A 14,786-nucleotide genomic window follows, 5' to 3' on the forward strand; every position below is an offset into this window, starting at 1 on the left:
TCGCAACCCCCCCCCCCCCCCAGCGCCGCCACTGAATTAAAAATTTAACTAACCTAAATTTTAACATGAAATAATACTACACCAAAGTACATCTACCTTTCTTGACCGAACCCTTAGTCATTTGGAAACCGAGTACTGAAGCAAATTCAAAGAGAACAAAAATACATTTTTTTTAAAGAAAAACACTAGTAGTTTTTGTTTTTGTTTATAGACCGTTTTAAATTTCATGTTTGTCAATGAACGTAACTTTTAAAGGCACCTTCGAATTCCTTTATTAAAAAATTATATATTTTTTTCTGATCTTATTTTCAAACATCTTTATACGATTATTTCTAATGCAAACCTATGTTGATATTAAACTTTAAAACACACACGACACTATATAAATATTGCTCATGACAGGCGTGCATGCCATTAATTTATGGCCATGGCGCGGCCATTGCTAGCTCAATTAAACATCCTAACATGCTATTAGTGTAGTAACCGCTGCTATTTCAGATTTGAATCCATTCCTTAAGTTGTCAGTGTAAATATAGTGGTCTAAATATAAATATATATTAAGTATTCTAAAATAAAATGCAAATTTCTTAAAATGCTATTTAATATAAATAAAGCCATTTTGTCTACAGCAAACTATACCAATAGACAAAAAAAATGTATGATTATGACACTGGAAATTGCAATCTCGTACCTAAATTTGATTACAAAATTTCCTTTTTTCTAAATTTCTTTTAAAAATTTTGAACAAAATTAAGGAGGAGGAGGGAAATGGTACTCATTCAGACTTTAAATGTTATAATTTTATCTATTAAAAAAATGACAAATGTAGGGGGTTCCGTCCGGCTGGGCACCTCAAAAAAATATGACTCATGTCCTAAAGTCGATGTCAGAGACACATGGCGTTGTGTATCAGCAATGCCCTTTTGGCTCATGGTGCTATAGTGCGAAGACCCGATGGGTAGGTGCACTGGAGGGGACCCTAAGAGTCGGTGGCGCTAGGAACGCGAGAGCGTTAAAACCAATAAGCATGGATAGCTCTTCTAGCTGGGTGAACTCATGGTTACACTGCCTTTTTTCCTCTTTCCTCCCTTTATTAGCTCTTTTCAATTTTGTTCTCAAAATTATTTTTCTGTGGGACTGACGGAAGGGGGGGGAGCATAGGCCCCCACTTTCCCTAGCTGGATTCGCCCCAGACTGACACCTAAACTACTGAAACATTAGTTTACGTATAAAAGGGTAAAATTTATCAACAGATTAATGAGTTACAAAATAAATCATTCCTATTAACTCTTCCTTCAAATGTACTTCTATCCCCACCTCCACTTCCTATTTTAATCTTCAATTTTGATTACTAATCTTGTCATAAAGGTGAATTTGATATATAATAATAAAATATCTTTGAGCAAAAATTCGCAAACAATACAAGGACTCATCTCTGCACAGATAATCTATTCCGTATAAAAACCCAGTCTGAACAGATCATGCTTAAAAACGATCCGTTGCGTGTGGCTTTTCATTCAACCATGGAGCAGAAAGCAACTTAGTTTAGGGTGCAGTAATAGTTTCTTCCTATTTTTTGGACTCCCAGCAGCATGCATAGACATTTCATTAGGTATATCGACGACAACGTCCGGTAAATTTTTAACATTCAGATGGCGGTCTGCGTGTTAATGAAATGATGGTTAAGAACTGCCTGCTGAAAAATTCTGATCACTCTGTGTAATATGTTTCATTCTGTCAACGCCTAAAATAATAAGAAATTAAAATAAAAAATAGGCTGTCAATATAATGACTTTTAATAAATTACTAGGTATGTAGTTTATTCGAAATCGAAGTGTCTGCGCCCACCGCCAAAACTCCGTTTTTGAAGGTTGCGTATTATACGCGAAAACTTAAAAATCGTAGTTTTCAAACTTTCAATCAAACCTCAAATCAAAAAAGTTTTAAAATTCCGAATTTTGAATTATAGTACACAACCTTCAAAAATTGAAGTTTTGGCGGCGGACGCAGACACTCAATAAATGGAGTAACTACATGCATGGAACTACTACGTAATTAAAATAGAAGATAAACTGTGAATATAATTGTTATTATTGTTTTTATACATTATTAAAACGCGCCTGTGTTCTTTTTTCAGTGTTTGACGAATATCTGTACAAAATCGCATATCCACAAATGAACTACTAAAACAATGCATACAGAACGTCAGAGCTGATAGGAATACAATTTGAGTGGCGGTATGAAACAAAGTGTAGATAAGCCAAGTGAGTTAAGAATTTAAAAAAAAGTGTAGCCGCAAGAAAGCGGAGGTCTTTGTTTAAGCATGGGAATAAGTTTGAGTATCCAGTTATGTTCAGAACAGAGGCAATGAGCATGTGGTTTAAAATTAGTACCAATGAGATCGCATTTATTAAGGTCTTGTATGGAGTGATCAGGCAGGTTAAAATGGTCGGCTGCAGGAAAGCATTTACAATGTTCTGTGATCAATTTCTTATCCTCATATCATAATCTTCATCTCGTATTCTGCATTTATAAAATATAGTGTAGGCTCTACCTGAATCCTGGTATACCGGTGCTACTTCAAGCTGATGTATCACGGCATACCACTTCTTGCTTTAGCTGCTGCAGTGTCATCGTAGGCGACATTAACTGCGGAATTATGGTATCCAATATTATCTGTTACATCCTGGGACACCCCTTCGTTGGCAGTCCCCTGTACATCTTTAACAGGTACTTGATATCGAACTACAGGAGTGCCATTTCTGAATATAAATGAAATATTAAAAAAATTAAAACAGATTAAAATTCAACTATAAGTAAATGGATAAAACTAATTTAAATTAACTCACTATCTCATGTGCCATGGGATACACTCGAATTGTGCAATAATGTGGACGAAGCTGTCGATAATTTTTATACCTTTATTTCAGCTGTAGTTAGGGATGTTGTCCCAGCAGTTAGACCTAGGCGCAAGGCGCCCCCCCCCCCCGGTTTGTTGCTGAACTCCGTCGCCTTTGGCGACTAAAAGAAATATACTTTAGAAAAAAAAATATTATTCCAAAAAATATTGATGATTTTTCGGCGGCCCGTAAGGTATTTAAGGCTAATTAAAGTAAGTAAGTAAGTAAGTAAGTAAGTAAAGTAAGTAAAGTAAGTAAAGTAAGTAAAGTAAGTAAGTAAGAAGTAAGTAAGTAAAATATAGTTCTAATACAGTTAGTCTAATACTATTAATACTATTACTAATAATAGTAATAGTGATAGTAATAGTATCAATAGTAATAGTAATAATAGTGATTGTAATTGTATTAATCGTAATAGTGGTATCAATAGTATTAATAGTAATAGTAATGATGTGATAGTAATAGAAATATAATAACGTGATAGCATTATTTACCCAAGATTTGTTGTTCTCTTACTCAGTCGGATACAACCATAAAAGCAACTTAGTATTACCGAGAGAGTGACCGAGGCAGCTATCGCTATCGCCTTTATATAGGCCGTCGTTTGCTCATTTGGCTTTTTCGTCGGTGGTATTATTCTTTGCTTGGGACATATTTTTGCAATATCCACATCTTTAAAATAAAAAAAAGAAGCAAACAATGTCATTTTCAATTTGATATTTTTGTAACTTAACATTAGATCGTTAACAATAAACATAAAATTGCATAAGTGTGTAAAACCTAAAGTATGGTAAAGTAGACAAAAATCATGCCACGTAGTTGAATCCCATTGACGGGAACCATTTTGAAGTCTTAACAACATCTGTTGACGTCAACATGAATAGTGGTTGAAATGTTAAATCTTAAATTTCATAAATTTTACTCAGTATTGCAAAGTTTAATTACAGTATTAGAATGTAATAAAATGTCATTAATTGTTCTGAAGGAGAACAAGAAGTTTATTTTGTGATTATTTTTGTTATCCTATATGTGATTTAAACTTAACCCACTAGTTTGATGCGAGCAACCCGAAATGAGTACGAGTTAAATACGAACGCACCGAGTTGGTTACGATGACCAGGAACATTTGATCGGAACGCTCGTACCTAACTCGTACCGGTATCTAATTCGGTACAAACTCGTTACGCTGGTAATATAGCTCGTTGTAAACTAGGTGCTTGTCGTAACCAACTCCGTAAGGTCGCACCTCACTCGTAGCTAAGACGTAGATAGCATGTATAGAGGTCCTTTACCAAGCGAATTATATGACGAGTTTTTAACTCTTAGAACTCGTGCGACTCTTGGATGAAACTAAACTAGGTGGAAGGGTGTTAAGTACGAGTTAGGTAGGAGTACCCCGAGTACTTCACGAGTTACGAGTTCTCCCCGAGCTTCCAGAATCGTCCTGGAGTTTTTGCTGAGTTTGTCGAATTTGTTACCTCGCACTCTTCTAACTCGTATGCTGAAATTAGTTTGTAGTTTGCAAGTTGTAGAACTTTATAGCCTGCATTAAAGCAGTGGAAGTTTACTGAAATAAAGGAACAACAGAAGCAAGCAAATTGAACACTAATGATTACAGTAACAATTACCTGACGAAAATACATGAAGTAGGACTAGGCCTACATTAAATCAATGTTACTGTTGTCAGGTAGCCGTATCATCCAGTGTAATATCAACAATTTAATTTGCTTGATTTATAGTTGAGGCTACACTTTTATACTGTGTTACTTCAACAAACAACATATCGAAACAGCAACAACTCCACCCACGATAATGGTTATAAAATATAGCTAGCAGCTAACATGGCTGAGAATTTTTTTCAGCTCCCAATTAAACAAAAAACAAACAAAAAACAAAAAAAAACAAACAAACAAAAAAACCCTTGCTATTGAGTAGGCCTGTCACGGCAAATTATTCCAGGGAAAAAATGTCAGGCAGACAGATTTTTGTTGCCAAAGTCGGTCCGAGGAACTACTTTTGGCCGCTAAAATCGGTCCACCGGGTCGATTTTAGCCGCAAAAAATAACTTCCCCCTTGGATAAAATTGGTCCGTTGGCCTGACAGCTTGTAACGTGGAGTGGAGGGAAGTATGCCTAATTTATATTTCTCTCACACTTGAAAAATCTTTTGAAGTGACAGAATAATTCGTATTCGTATGGACGTGTTCCATCAAACACACATGATAATGCATTTTCTAGGCCTAGGCGACACGCATCATTTTGGCGGCCGTGCTTGGCTAGTTTGGGCCTAAAATCAGTGGCGGCTCTGGGATATATTTTCTGGGGGGATAGCAGCCTCTAGATGGCCGGAAATGGCACTCTCAGACTGTGACAGACATGTGTTGGCTTGGTGTGGGCCTATTTTTTTATATATGTTTTATGGTCTGACTGCCCGACGAGACTTGTCCAGTGGGGGACTTAGCCCCCCCCCCCCCCTTGTCCTCCCACCGGCGCCGTCATTGCCTAAAATGAATCACAAGATTGATTTGTTAGTTTTAAATATTCCATATTATTGTGTGGGGTATTAGGTCATACAATAGTTGCTCTATTAAATGAAAATAAAGGGGTCAATAATTTCGCGGCGTTAAGACAAGCATACAGCCTCAAAAAAAAAAAAAAAAAAAAAAAAAACCAGGGTAAAAAATAAACTAAAGCGGACCAACACGATTAACGATCATATCGTTTAACTTCTTTTCTAAACTTTACACCAAAGATTTTACTGGGCGCGAAGAGCGAAAATAACATACTAATTTTTGTGGCTGTATACTCAATTGCACACACAACGAATGAAAAAATATTATATAAGAGATGAGATATTTATCTATCATTTGATTAAAAACCAATATGAATAATGCTAAAGAAATACAGGTTATAACTACTATAAATAGATGCCGGACCGATTTTGGTTTATGTAGACTACATTTGTTAGGTAATTATACCTGACAAATTTTTCTGACAGGCCTAATAGTTCTTATTAGGACCTCTCTGATCCCTACCCCTTGTGACCAAAACTTACCTGACGACTCACAAATAATAGCGTCTATTTGATTAGTTCTAAAACAGTCAGTGTGGTCCATGAATAGTCTATATGTTGATAAGTCAAAAAGGTTATCGTTGATTGTAATTGTTGTGCATCCCTTATTTATGCTTTGGTAAAAAACCTTGAATTTTGTATCATATTTAAATGACTGACGAATAATATGGTGCACTAAACCCGTCAACGCGTCGCCTTCCGCAACACTGTTTATTACGGTGATGCTTCCGCCTAGTTTTTCGCATTCACGCTGCGTATCAGTACATGACTGCTTTGCTCCGTTCATTGGCATATATTTGTAGCAGTGAGGAGATAGAAATTCAGCATTTTTTTCCCCATCTATAAACAACAAGATGAAATTAAGAATCATTATTATGTATTTCGTAACACAAAAACCGTTTTGGTTCCTTGCAATTAGAATGAAATAGAGGTATGTAAATTGTATTCGAAATATTGAGTTAATCTCAGAATTCATACCCAAGAAGTGCCAAGTGTCTCCGTTTGGTTCTTGATATTCCAAACCATTGCTTCCAGGGTAAATAAGGTAACATGACGTCATACCCGAACAATTAAATCCGCTGTAATAGGAAATAATATGAAACTACTGTATATAAAAAAATATAAGCATCATAACAAAGGCTCAGGGTCGGATGCTGGAGGTAGTGGTGCAGACGGTGTGATCACTACCCCATAAAATGTATTAATAAAAATACTTTTATTGTCATTGTTTATGACTTGCCGGTAAGATTTTTAAGGTATGAGAGTGCAATTTCCAGACACCTATAAGCACATTCTCAAAAGGTTTTTTTCACACACCACATGCGCGGATCCATACCTTGGCACCTTTCGCCGTGGCGAGGGTCAACGTGACAGATAAAATATTCTTTAAAATACGGTGATTGCAGCGTCTATTGATCTGACGAATAATATAGGCCTGACTCTTTCAGAAATGCCACTTGCCTCAACCAAAGAGAAAATATAGATAAAATATATGCAATTGCTTTCTTGCCTTGTCTAAGACCCTTGAAGGTTTTTGGCAATTTCAATTCTATTCTATCATTTTACATACGAGGACCCATCTGGAATGGAATCTTCACAGACGCCTGTGTCTCTACAAAACGAAAACCAAAGACCCAAAAAGCGAAGACCCATATTTTTTTTCTCCCAATCGTGATGAAATAATGCTACTAGTGCTACTGCTGCTACTACTACTACTACCACTACCACTGCCACTACCCCACTACCACTACTACTACTACTGCTACTGCTGCTGCTGCTGCTGCTGCTGCTGCTACCACCACCACTACTACCACCCCACTACACTACCACCACCACTACTACTACTACTACTACTACTACCACTACTACTACTACTGCTACTACTACTACTACTACTACTACTGCTACTACTACTGCTGCTGCTGCTGCTGCCACCACTACTACTACCCCACTACACTACCACCACCACCACCATTACTACTACTACTACTACCACCACTACCACTACCACTACTACTATTTTTGTTCTTCCAATCGTGATGAAATAATGCTACTAGTGCTACTGCTGCTACTACTACTACTACCACTACTACTACTACCACTATCACTACCACTAGCACTTCCCAACTACCACTTCTACTACCCCACTACCACCACTACTACTACTACTACTATTACTACTACTACTACTGCTACTACTACTAGGCCTTACTACTACTACTACTACTACTACTACTACTACTACTACTACTACTACTACTACTACTACTACTACTACTACTACTACTACTACTACTACTACTACTACTACTACTACTACTACTACTACTACTACTACTACTACTACTACTACTACTACTACTACTACTACTACTACTACTACTACTACTACTACTACTACTACTACTACTACTACTACTACTACTACTACTACCACCACCACTACCACTACTACTATTTTTGTTCTCCCAATCGTGATAAAATAATGCTACTAGTGCTACTGCTGCTACTACTACTGCTACTGCAACTGCTACTGCTGCACTACCACTACCACTACCCCACTGCTACCACCGCAAAAACACAAACACGACTGAAAGGAACATCAAAAACATGTAACACTCGACAATTAATATGAAGACCGAACAGACGAATAAAATTAGAACTATAGTGTGAATTAACACATTAAATTAAATAAAAATAACATATCAAACAGAAAATATCTAACAGTAGGCGGCAAGAGACAACAGGACTACCCAAAATAGTTGAAAAAGAAGCTTAAAATAAATGTTGTCAATACGATTTAATTGAGAATTGAATGCCGAACTAAAAATAACGCAACACTCAAAATGTGAGGAAACTAAGGTACGATACGGTGATATGAAAGCTTTAGGACAAACATGTATAAGTGTAGTTTTGCCCTACCTGACGTGGAAATGTATTGAATACTCAGTACGTTTGAAAACAATTGCGAAAAAAATCGCAAGTTGTCCTCGGGTGGGACTTGAACTCACCTCGATCTGTCTTTCTGCTATGATTCATTAAGTTTATCTATATAGACCTTCCTGGTCTCGGACACTAGTCTTTAATCCAACTTACTTAGCCGTGGACTCTGTAAGTTTTCGAATCTTAAAGTATTTGATTGTGTTTCGACTTAATAAAAAAAATAATACAATGTTCAATCATTTTATCATGAAATTCAAGTGATAGATCCATTTATGGTTCAAATAACTCTGTACTATGCAAGATCTATCCACAATCTATGAATGTTGTCAATTGGCCACAAAAACAAAATTCAATTATTCTAACAAACTTTAGGGTAAACTTGTCATTGTGACTTTCAAGAACCTGACCAACAAATTTGTTGGCATTCTTCTGGCAAAAGTACTTAACAACCACCTACTTCAGGTCGGATATATAGACAATTTATTATCACTTTTGACTGTAGGCCTAACATTACTTATACCATCATGAACTTGATTACCTTCTTCAACTTCATCACTATCACCAGCATCATCACTGACATCTGCATCATCACAATCATCAACATCATCACTGTCTTCACAGTTACTATGGCCGTTGCTAAGGTCATTTGCTGCCACCTTGTCATTTCAATAGGCTCCACTGGACATAAGTATCAATCTGAATCAATGCAATGGAGGAATATGGGCAGTATATTTTAGTAATAGTGAATAAAGTTCTATTAACTATATTCCTATGACCCAATATAATTCCGTTACCATGTAATTCCGTTACCAAATGTAATTCCGTTACCAGGTTTTCAACAAAACTAGCGAAGATCAAAGAAAACTGTTTAGTGATAATGGTAATGGTGTATGACTAGTAAGAGAATATAAAGTAACTTGAGTTTATGGACATTGGTTTGCTCTTAGAAAACCATTAACCATTTTTTTGGTAATGGAATTACGGTGTGATATTACCCAATATCTGCCAACTTGCTGTGAAAATTGTAAGATGCCATGTCCGAGTCTATCTCAACATTTGGATTCTAGGGACCATTAAGTCAAGTATTCAGAATAAGTATAGTCAGGAAGGGTTAAGTTAAGCATAATTGGGGATTATTTTTAAAATTAGCCGTCTTTTTGTTTTTAAATTCTGAATCATATACTCAGATATACCAGTGGTTTTTGAAGAATATGAATTAATAAGACTAAAATTTTACTTCGAACCAAATTTTACATATGTTTCAGCTCTGAAAATGAAACCCAAGTTTAAATACAAGTGGATTAAATTTTTGGTGGTTTTGGCCTGCGGCCTTCCAATGTGGAATTTCCCCTTTTCCCCCAGTTTTTAAATATTAAAAAATCTGTATCTCATTCACCGTTCCCCAGTTTTTCGTCAAACAGCTTTTTTGTCTAAAGCTTTGTCTACACTATCAAATTTCATGTGACAAAAAAATGTGATGTGCCCATATATGGGTACGATGACGTCATATCACATATCAAATTGTATCAAATAAAGTTGAACATGTTCAACACTATGTTCCATCAAATTTTATGTGATGCTTTTTTGATGAAATTTGATAGTGTAGACAAAGCAAACATCAGTTCTACAACATATCAAATTATTTTTTTCACCCGGAGCCTGATTTGAAGCTGTAATTCAACCGTTACTGCGTATTGCCCTGCAGCATTTAAAATAGTAACACAGAATGTTAACAGTTTAAGAATTGAATGAGAACTCTTCCTCTAGTCATGGTAATAGCACATTGTTAAATTATAGGCCAACAGGTATGTCAATATATAGCGGCTAATGTTAATAGCATCTGGGTGCTATATTCTGTGTTTTATCGTCACTAATAACATTGTAAAGGTAGATTCACACCAACTCCGAATTAGGTTATTCGTAGAACGTTTTCGATGCGAGTCTTAGTACGTGCCTCTATTCTTTACCACTGATTCAAAATTCTTTTTTCGTTTCGTTAGCCATACGAACCGAATTCGGCTTTGGTGTGAATGTAGCTTAAGCCTACTTATTTTATTCACTTGATAATAAACAGCTATAATAAACAGCAGGTGAACCGAAGAATTGTGCTTTACGGGATTTTGTTTTGTTCTGATCATTGTGTTTCTTTAATAACTTTTTTTACTTTCCAGTGAATAAAATGTTGGTGTATCAACAGTGCTCATAAAAATAATCTGGCCCTTCAAACAAATTAATTAAGATCCAGGGGCATATAATTTATCCGGCGGCTCGTGTATATAAACATATAGGCTAGACATAGTTTATTGTATTGTATAAATGCAGGCTTATACTTGTGCATTTATTTAACGAAACACATCTCATTATTATAACTATTATTTTATTTAATTACAGCCATAATAATCTGTCACACTCACAATAATCGGTTTACATTATTTATCAGTGATTTATAAGTTTCTGGAGTGTCATCATATAATGATGAGATGATGATGATGATGATGATAATGATGACGACGACGACGACGACGATGATGATGATAAAGCCTCTAAGAGTTTCACATAATAATACCCAGACATAGTCACCACGAGCCAATGTGAGGTAAGGGGAGGGAGTGAGGATTGTTGCATCTGGCTGGACCATAACAAATTGCTTCCGACGTATCTATTAAATTGTGAGTAGTGATGGAGCCTTACCTCCTAAACATGGGGATAGGATTGCACAATCGTTTGTTTTATACCATTGCATTATTGTGATTGGAACATATTATGCAACAGTATTTCTTGACTTTGTCAAAAATATGGATAGGGGATGGTACAGTCTTCAAATATCACGATCATAACTTTGACGAAATTGTATTTCAGTGGTATTTTATGCAAGACTTTTTACGAGTTGACATGGTTCTGATCTCCGCTATTCCTTGTGATTTATTGAATTAAGAAAAAAAAATACAATGTTCAATCATTTTACCATGAAATAAAGTGATATTAGGCTTTTGGGTCCGGTGGGTCGCGTTTGAGTGCTTGCCATTTATTTTGGGCTGTGGACTAAAATGGAGAAGGGAGGATCATGATGCTTATTAATGCAGCTATAGAATCCAGGATATTATTCGAGTAAAAACGAGATAAATTTGAATGCACACGCTGTGTTGGCCATTTGTTGGCCATTTCTTTTTTAAATTCCACTTAAATTGTTGCCGAATTATATATCATTGTGTCATCTGAGTTCTATAAACACGGTTTCAAAAAGCACGGTTACCAAAAATTTTTTGAGGATTTTTGTTTATGCCATCTTGAATTTCAAAATGGCTGCCATTCTAGCTTTTTGAAATTATGTTTATTGGACTCAGAGAACCCCAAAAATATGATTAGATCCAAATTTAAAATTCCATAGAGACGATGTTGAATTATACTGAAATATTGAATTTCAACATGGCTTCCATTTTAGGTTTTCGAATCCTGACTCACTGACTTCATTGACCCCAATAACATAACACCAGATTTGCCCTTTTCATTGGATAGGCCTACAAGTAAATTTATGAGGCAATATCCGATTTTGTTTCGCCCTTTTTCTGGAGGTTCCCCTCTCAATTTTTTATTGATACCCTAGTGATGCTAAATCGGCAGAGAAAACTTGATCCCCGAAAAATGGTCACAGGAGGCCTTGATTTTCAATATACATTTTTAATACTAACAATTATTATAGCCTTTGATTTGCAAATATAAGTTTATGAAATGATGTAATATCAAAGAGAAGCGGCAACATAACAATTTGCAGTTCAGTTTTCAACGAATTAGTGTTCTCCCCGGGAGCTCACTTTTTGTATGCCAAACTTAATGGGCTTGGGGTGCACGTGAGACACTTGCGCCGCCTATTTTACTGAAATTATTAGGGACTTGAGCTACCATTTATCAAAATCTAGTATCGGATGAACTACCGTATTTTTCGGCCATGTAAACTACAAAATTAAACTTATACTTGTTCCTAATCACAAATAAGACTGCGGTTCTGTCCGTTCGCGATCTCTACTGTTCGTGGCTCTGCATCCACGGTAGGCGTAGCACAGATTTTAGCCAAAAATCTTCGCTAAAATCGAGTGAAAAATTATGCTACTTTGATACGGGACAGGGCAGGGACTGTAACTACCAATTTTACTATGTATTTTCCACAATATATACTCATACTATACTGTACAGGCTCAAACTCTTCCATAAATGTTCACACTTGTGCTACCAACTTAGTCCTCAAAAATACCCCCGTAAATGCGGCACCTACACGTACAGAAATATTTAAAGGCGAGCATCCCGAGAGTGTGTTTCCTACCATGCCTATAACACACATTGATAAGCATTACTTACGGAGGACATTGTGCATCAACCATCGTTATTTTCCAAACAAGAAGCAATATACCTTTCGCCCAATGCAGCATATTTTGTGTGACTATTATGGAATTTCCTCCGAGCACCATAAAAATCACAAGTCCGGACTGTTATATGCCGTGTCGCAGTGTAAAACACGATGGTGTCCGGGTAATATTTTAAAAGAATTATGATTCTATTAATAGACATTCATGTAATATCGGAAGTTCAGGTCAGTAATTCGTATCCCTTCTTCCGATATAATTACATCTTCTAGTTCCTGGTTTGAGTTCAAACTGTTTGGCGACCTAAAAGAGTCGATAAAATATTTTTACAGGTTCCCACTTACTCAATGTACGCAACGCAACATAAGAAAATGCTCTTCCGGCAATTTCGTATCCCCCCCTCCTTACAGAAAGTTGTATTTGCACTCCTTACGTAACAAAATGAATACGGTTCCCACTTGCCGCCGCGTAAACGCAATGATTTTCACGGGAAGCTTTCAAGACCTTTCATTATGAAAATATTCATTGTAGAGCTACCAATGTATTGTAGATTGGGATTGGGTTGTGTTCTGAATATTAATTATCGCAGGCCTGGCCGGGTTAGGTCTGTGCAGTTAATGCTTTAAAGTTAATGAATTTTTGCTTTTTAGCTAAAAACTGTAATAATATGTCTACCCTGAAGAAAAATAATTATTATAAATCAACAATTATAAATTGTTCGCAGATAAAAGCCCCTAGATTAGGCCTGGTCAGTTAAACAAATATTTGTCTTATTAAATTAACTATAGAGTACGTTTTTTGCTTGATGTTTAATTACAAATTGTATGATTTTATTGGAGAAAGCGCACCTGTTTTAGCCAGGGTTGCCATTTGGCCTTTTTGGCGGCCAGATTTGAGGAATCTGGCCGTATAAAAACTTGCCTGGCCGTAACGTTTGAAAAGTCACGGCCAAACTATATTTGGCCGAATTTTTGAATTTACATTTTTTTTCTTCAATACAGGCCTAATATAACAGACTCGTTTTGGATGTGTTGTTTTTGTTAGCTTAAATTCTATATTTGATTCTAATCACAGTGGCGTGTTCAGGGGGTGAGGGTTCGTCCCCTCCCCCCTCTGTGAAGAAACGTAACAAAACACTATGGGTCCTGGCTTACAAAATTCATGCTAACTAGGCGCGGATCCAGACCTTCGCCCACTTCGCCCAAGCGAAGGTCAGGGTGAAAATTCAAAATAAATTTTTTTCCAACAATCATACTTACTTTCCTTGACACTTATTTTGAACATTACCATTAGAAAAATGTTTAAAATTCCACACTATCCTATACCTTACACTTTTAAACTGATTGTACTGTAGGCCCTCCAGAGAGAGAGGTACGGTACATTCCCAATACATTATGGTCTTCCACTTCTATAGCACATGATACAGTGCATAGAAAACGTTATGTAACCACTAATAATACTCAGTCCAGTGGCGTAGGTATGGGCAGTGCAGTCAGTGCACAGCACTGGGGCCCGTGGCTATTGGGGGCTCATTCATTATGTATAATGATCTGAAAATGTAACTTAAAAAAAATCCTATTCAAACTTTAAAAGGACCCTTCAATAATATTAGGTTTTAGAGGCTATAGTTATTGATTATATTCATTACAATTTACCTATTAGGCCCACCTATTTCCCAAACGCTGCAAGTAAAAAAAAAACAACAACAATACAAGCCCTTACGTATACGATGGACTAATATACTTTTTGAAATCACATTTCTAAAGCAATACAATATCGTCACGCACATTTTGTGTTTGTGGTACAGTACTTTAAAGTTGGTTCAACTATTATTGTGTACGTTTTCAAACACTTCAGATCATCATAACTTCATGAATACATTTTAGATTCAGTTCACTGCAAGTAGGTCGATGACTGTTCTATTATTGAATGGTAATTGTTATCATCCTGTCTCTTATACACATCTAGATGTGTATAAGAGACAGGAGTGACAGTAGTTTTTATATGTCTAGAT

At 36.2% G+C, this 14,786-nt stretch overlaps 2 protein-coding genes across 2 annotated transcripts in view; both read right to left on the minus strand.

The window, feature by feature from the left end:
* The window catches only part of LOC117107037, a 33,047-nt gene extending 20,227 nt beyond the window's left edge, over window positions 1-12,820 (minus strand). The window contains exon 1 of the mRNA XM_033248561.1: window positions 12,768-12,820. Coding sequence (XP_033104452.1) covers window positions 12,768-12,790 — 23 coding nt within the window. The 5' untranslated portion in view covers window positions 12,791-12,820. The remainder of the gene's footprint in view (window positions 1-12,767) is intronic.
* Window positions 1,642-14,786, minus strand: part of LOC117107035 — a 26,888-nt gene continuing 13,743 nt past the window's right edge. The window contains exon 5 of the mRNA XM_033248556.1: window positions 1,642-1,744. The gene's annotated coding sequence lies outside the window, so the exon portion shown is untranslated. The remainder of the gene's footprint in view (window positions 1,745-14,786) is intronic.

The sequence above is a fragment of the Anneissia japonica genome, unplaced genomic scaffold (assembly GCF_011630105.1).
Source record: "Anneissia japonica isolate Jap-2015-1 unplaced genomic scaffold, ASM1163010v1 scaffold9291_len582782_cov165, whole genome shotgun sequence".
In the NCBI taxonomy this organism is placed as follows: domain Eukaryota; kingdom Metazoa; phylum Echinodermata; class Crinoidea; order Comatulida; family Comatulidae; genus Anneissia; species Anneissia japonica.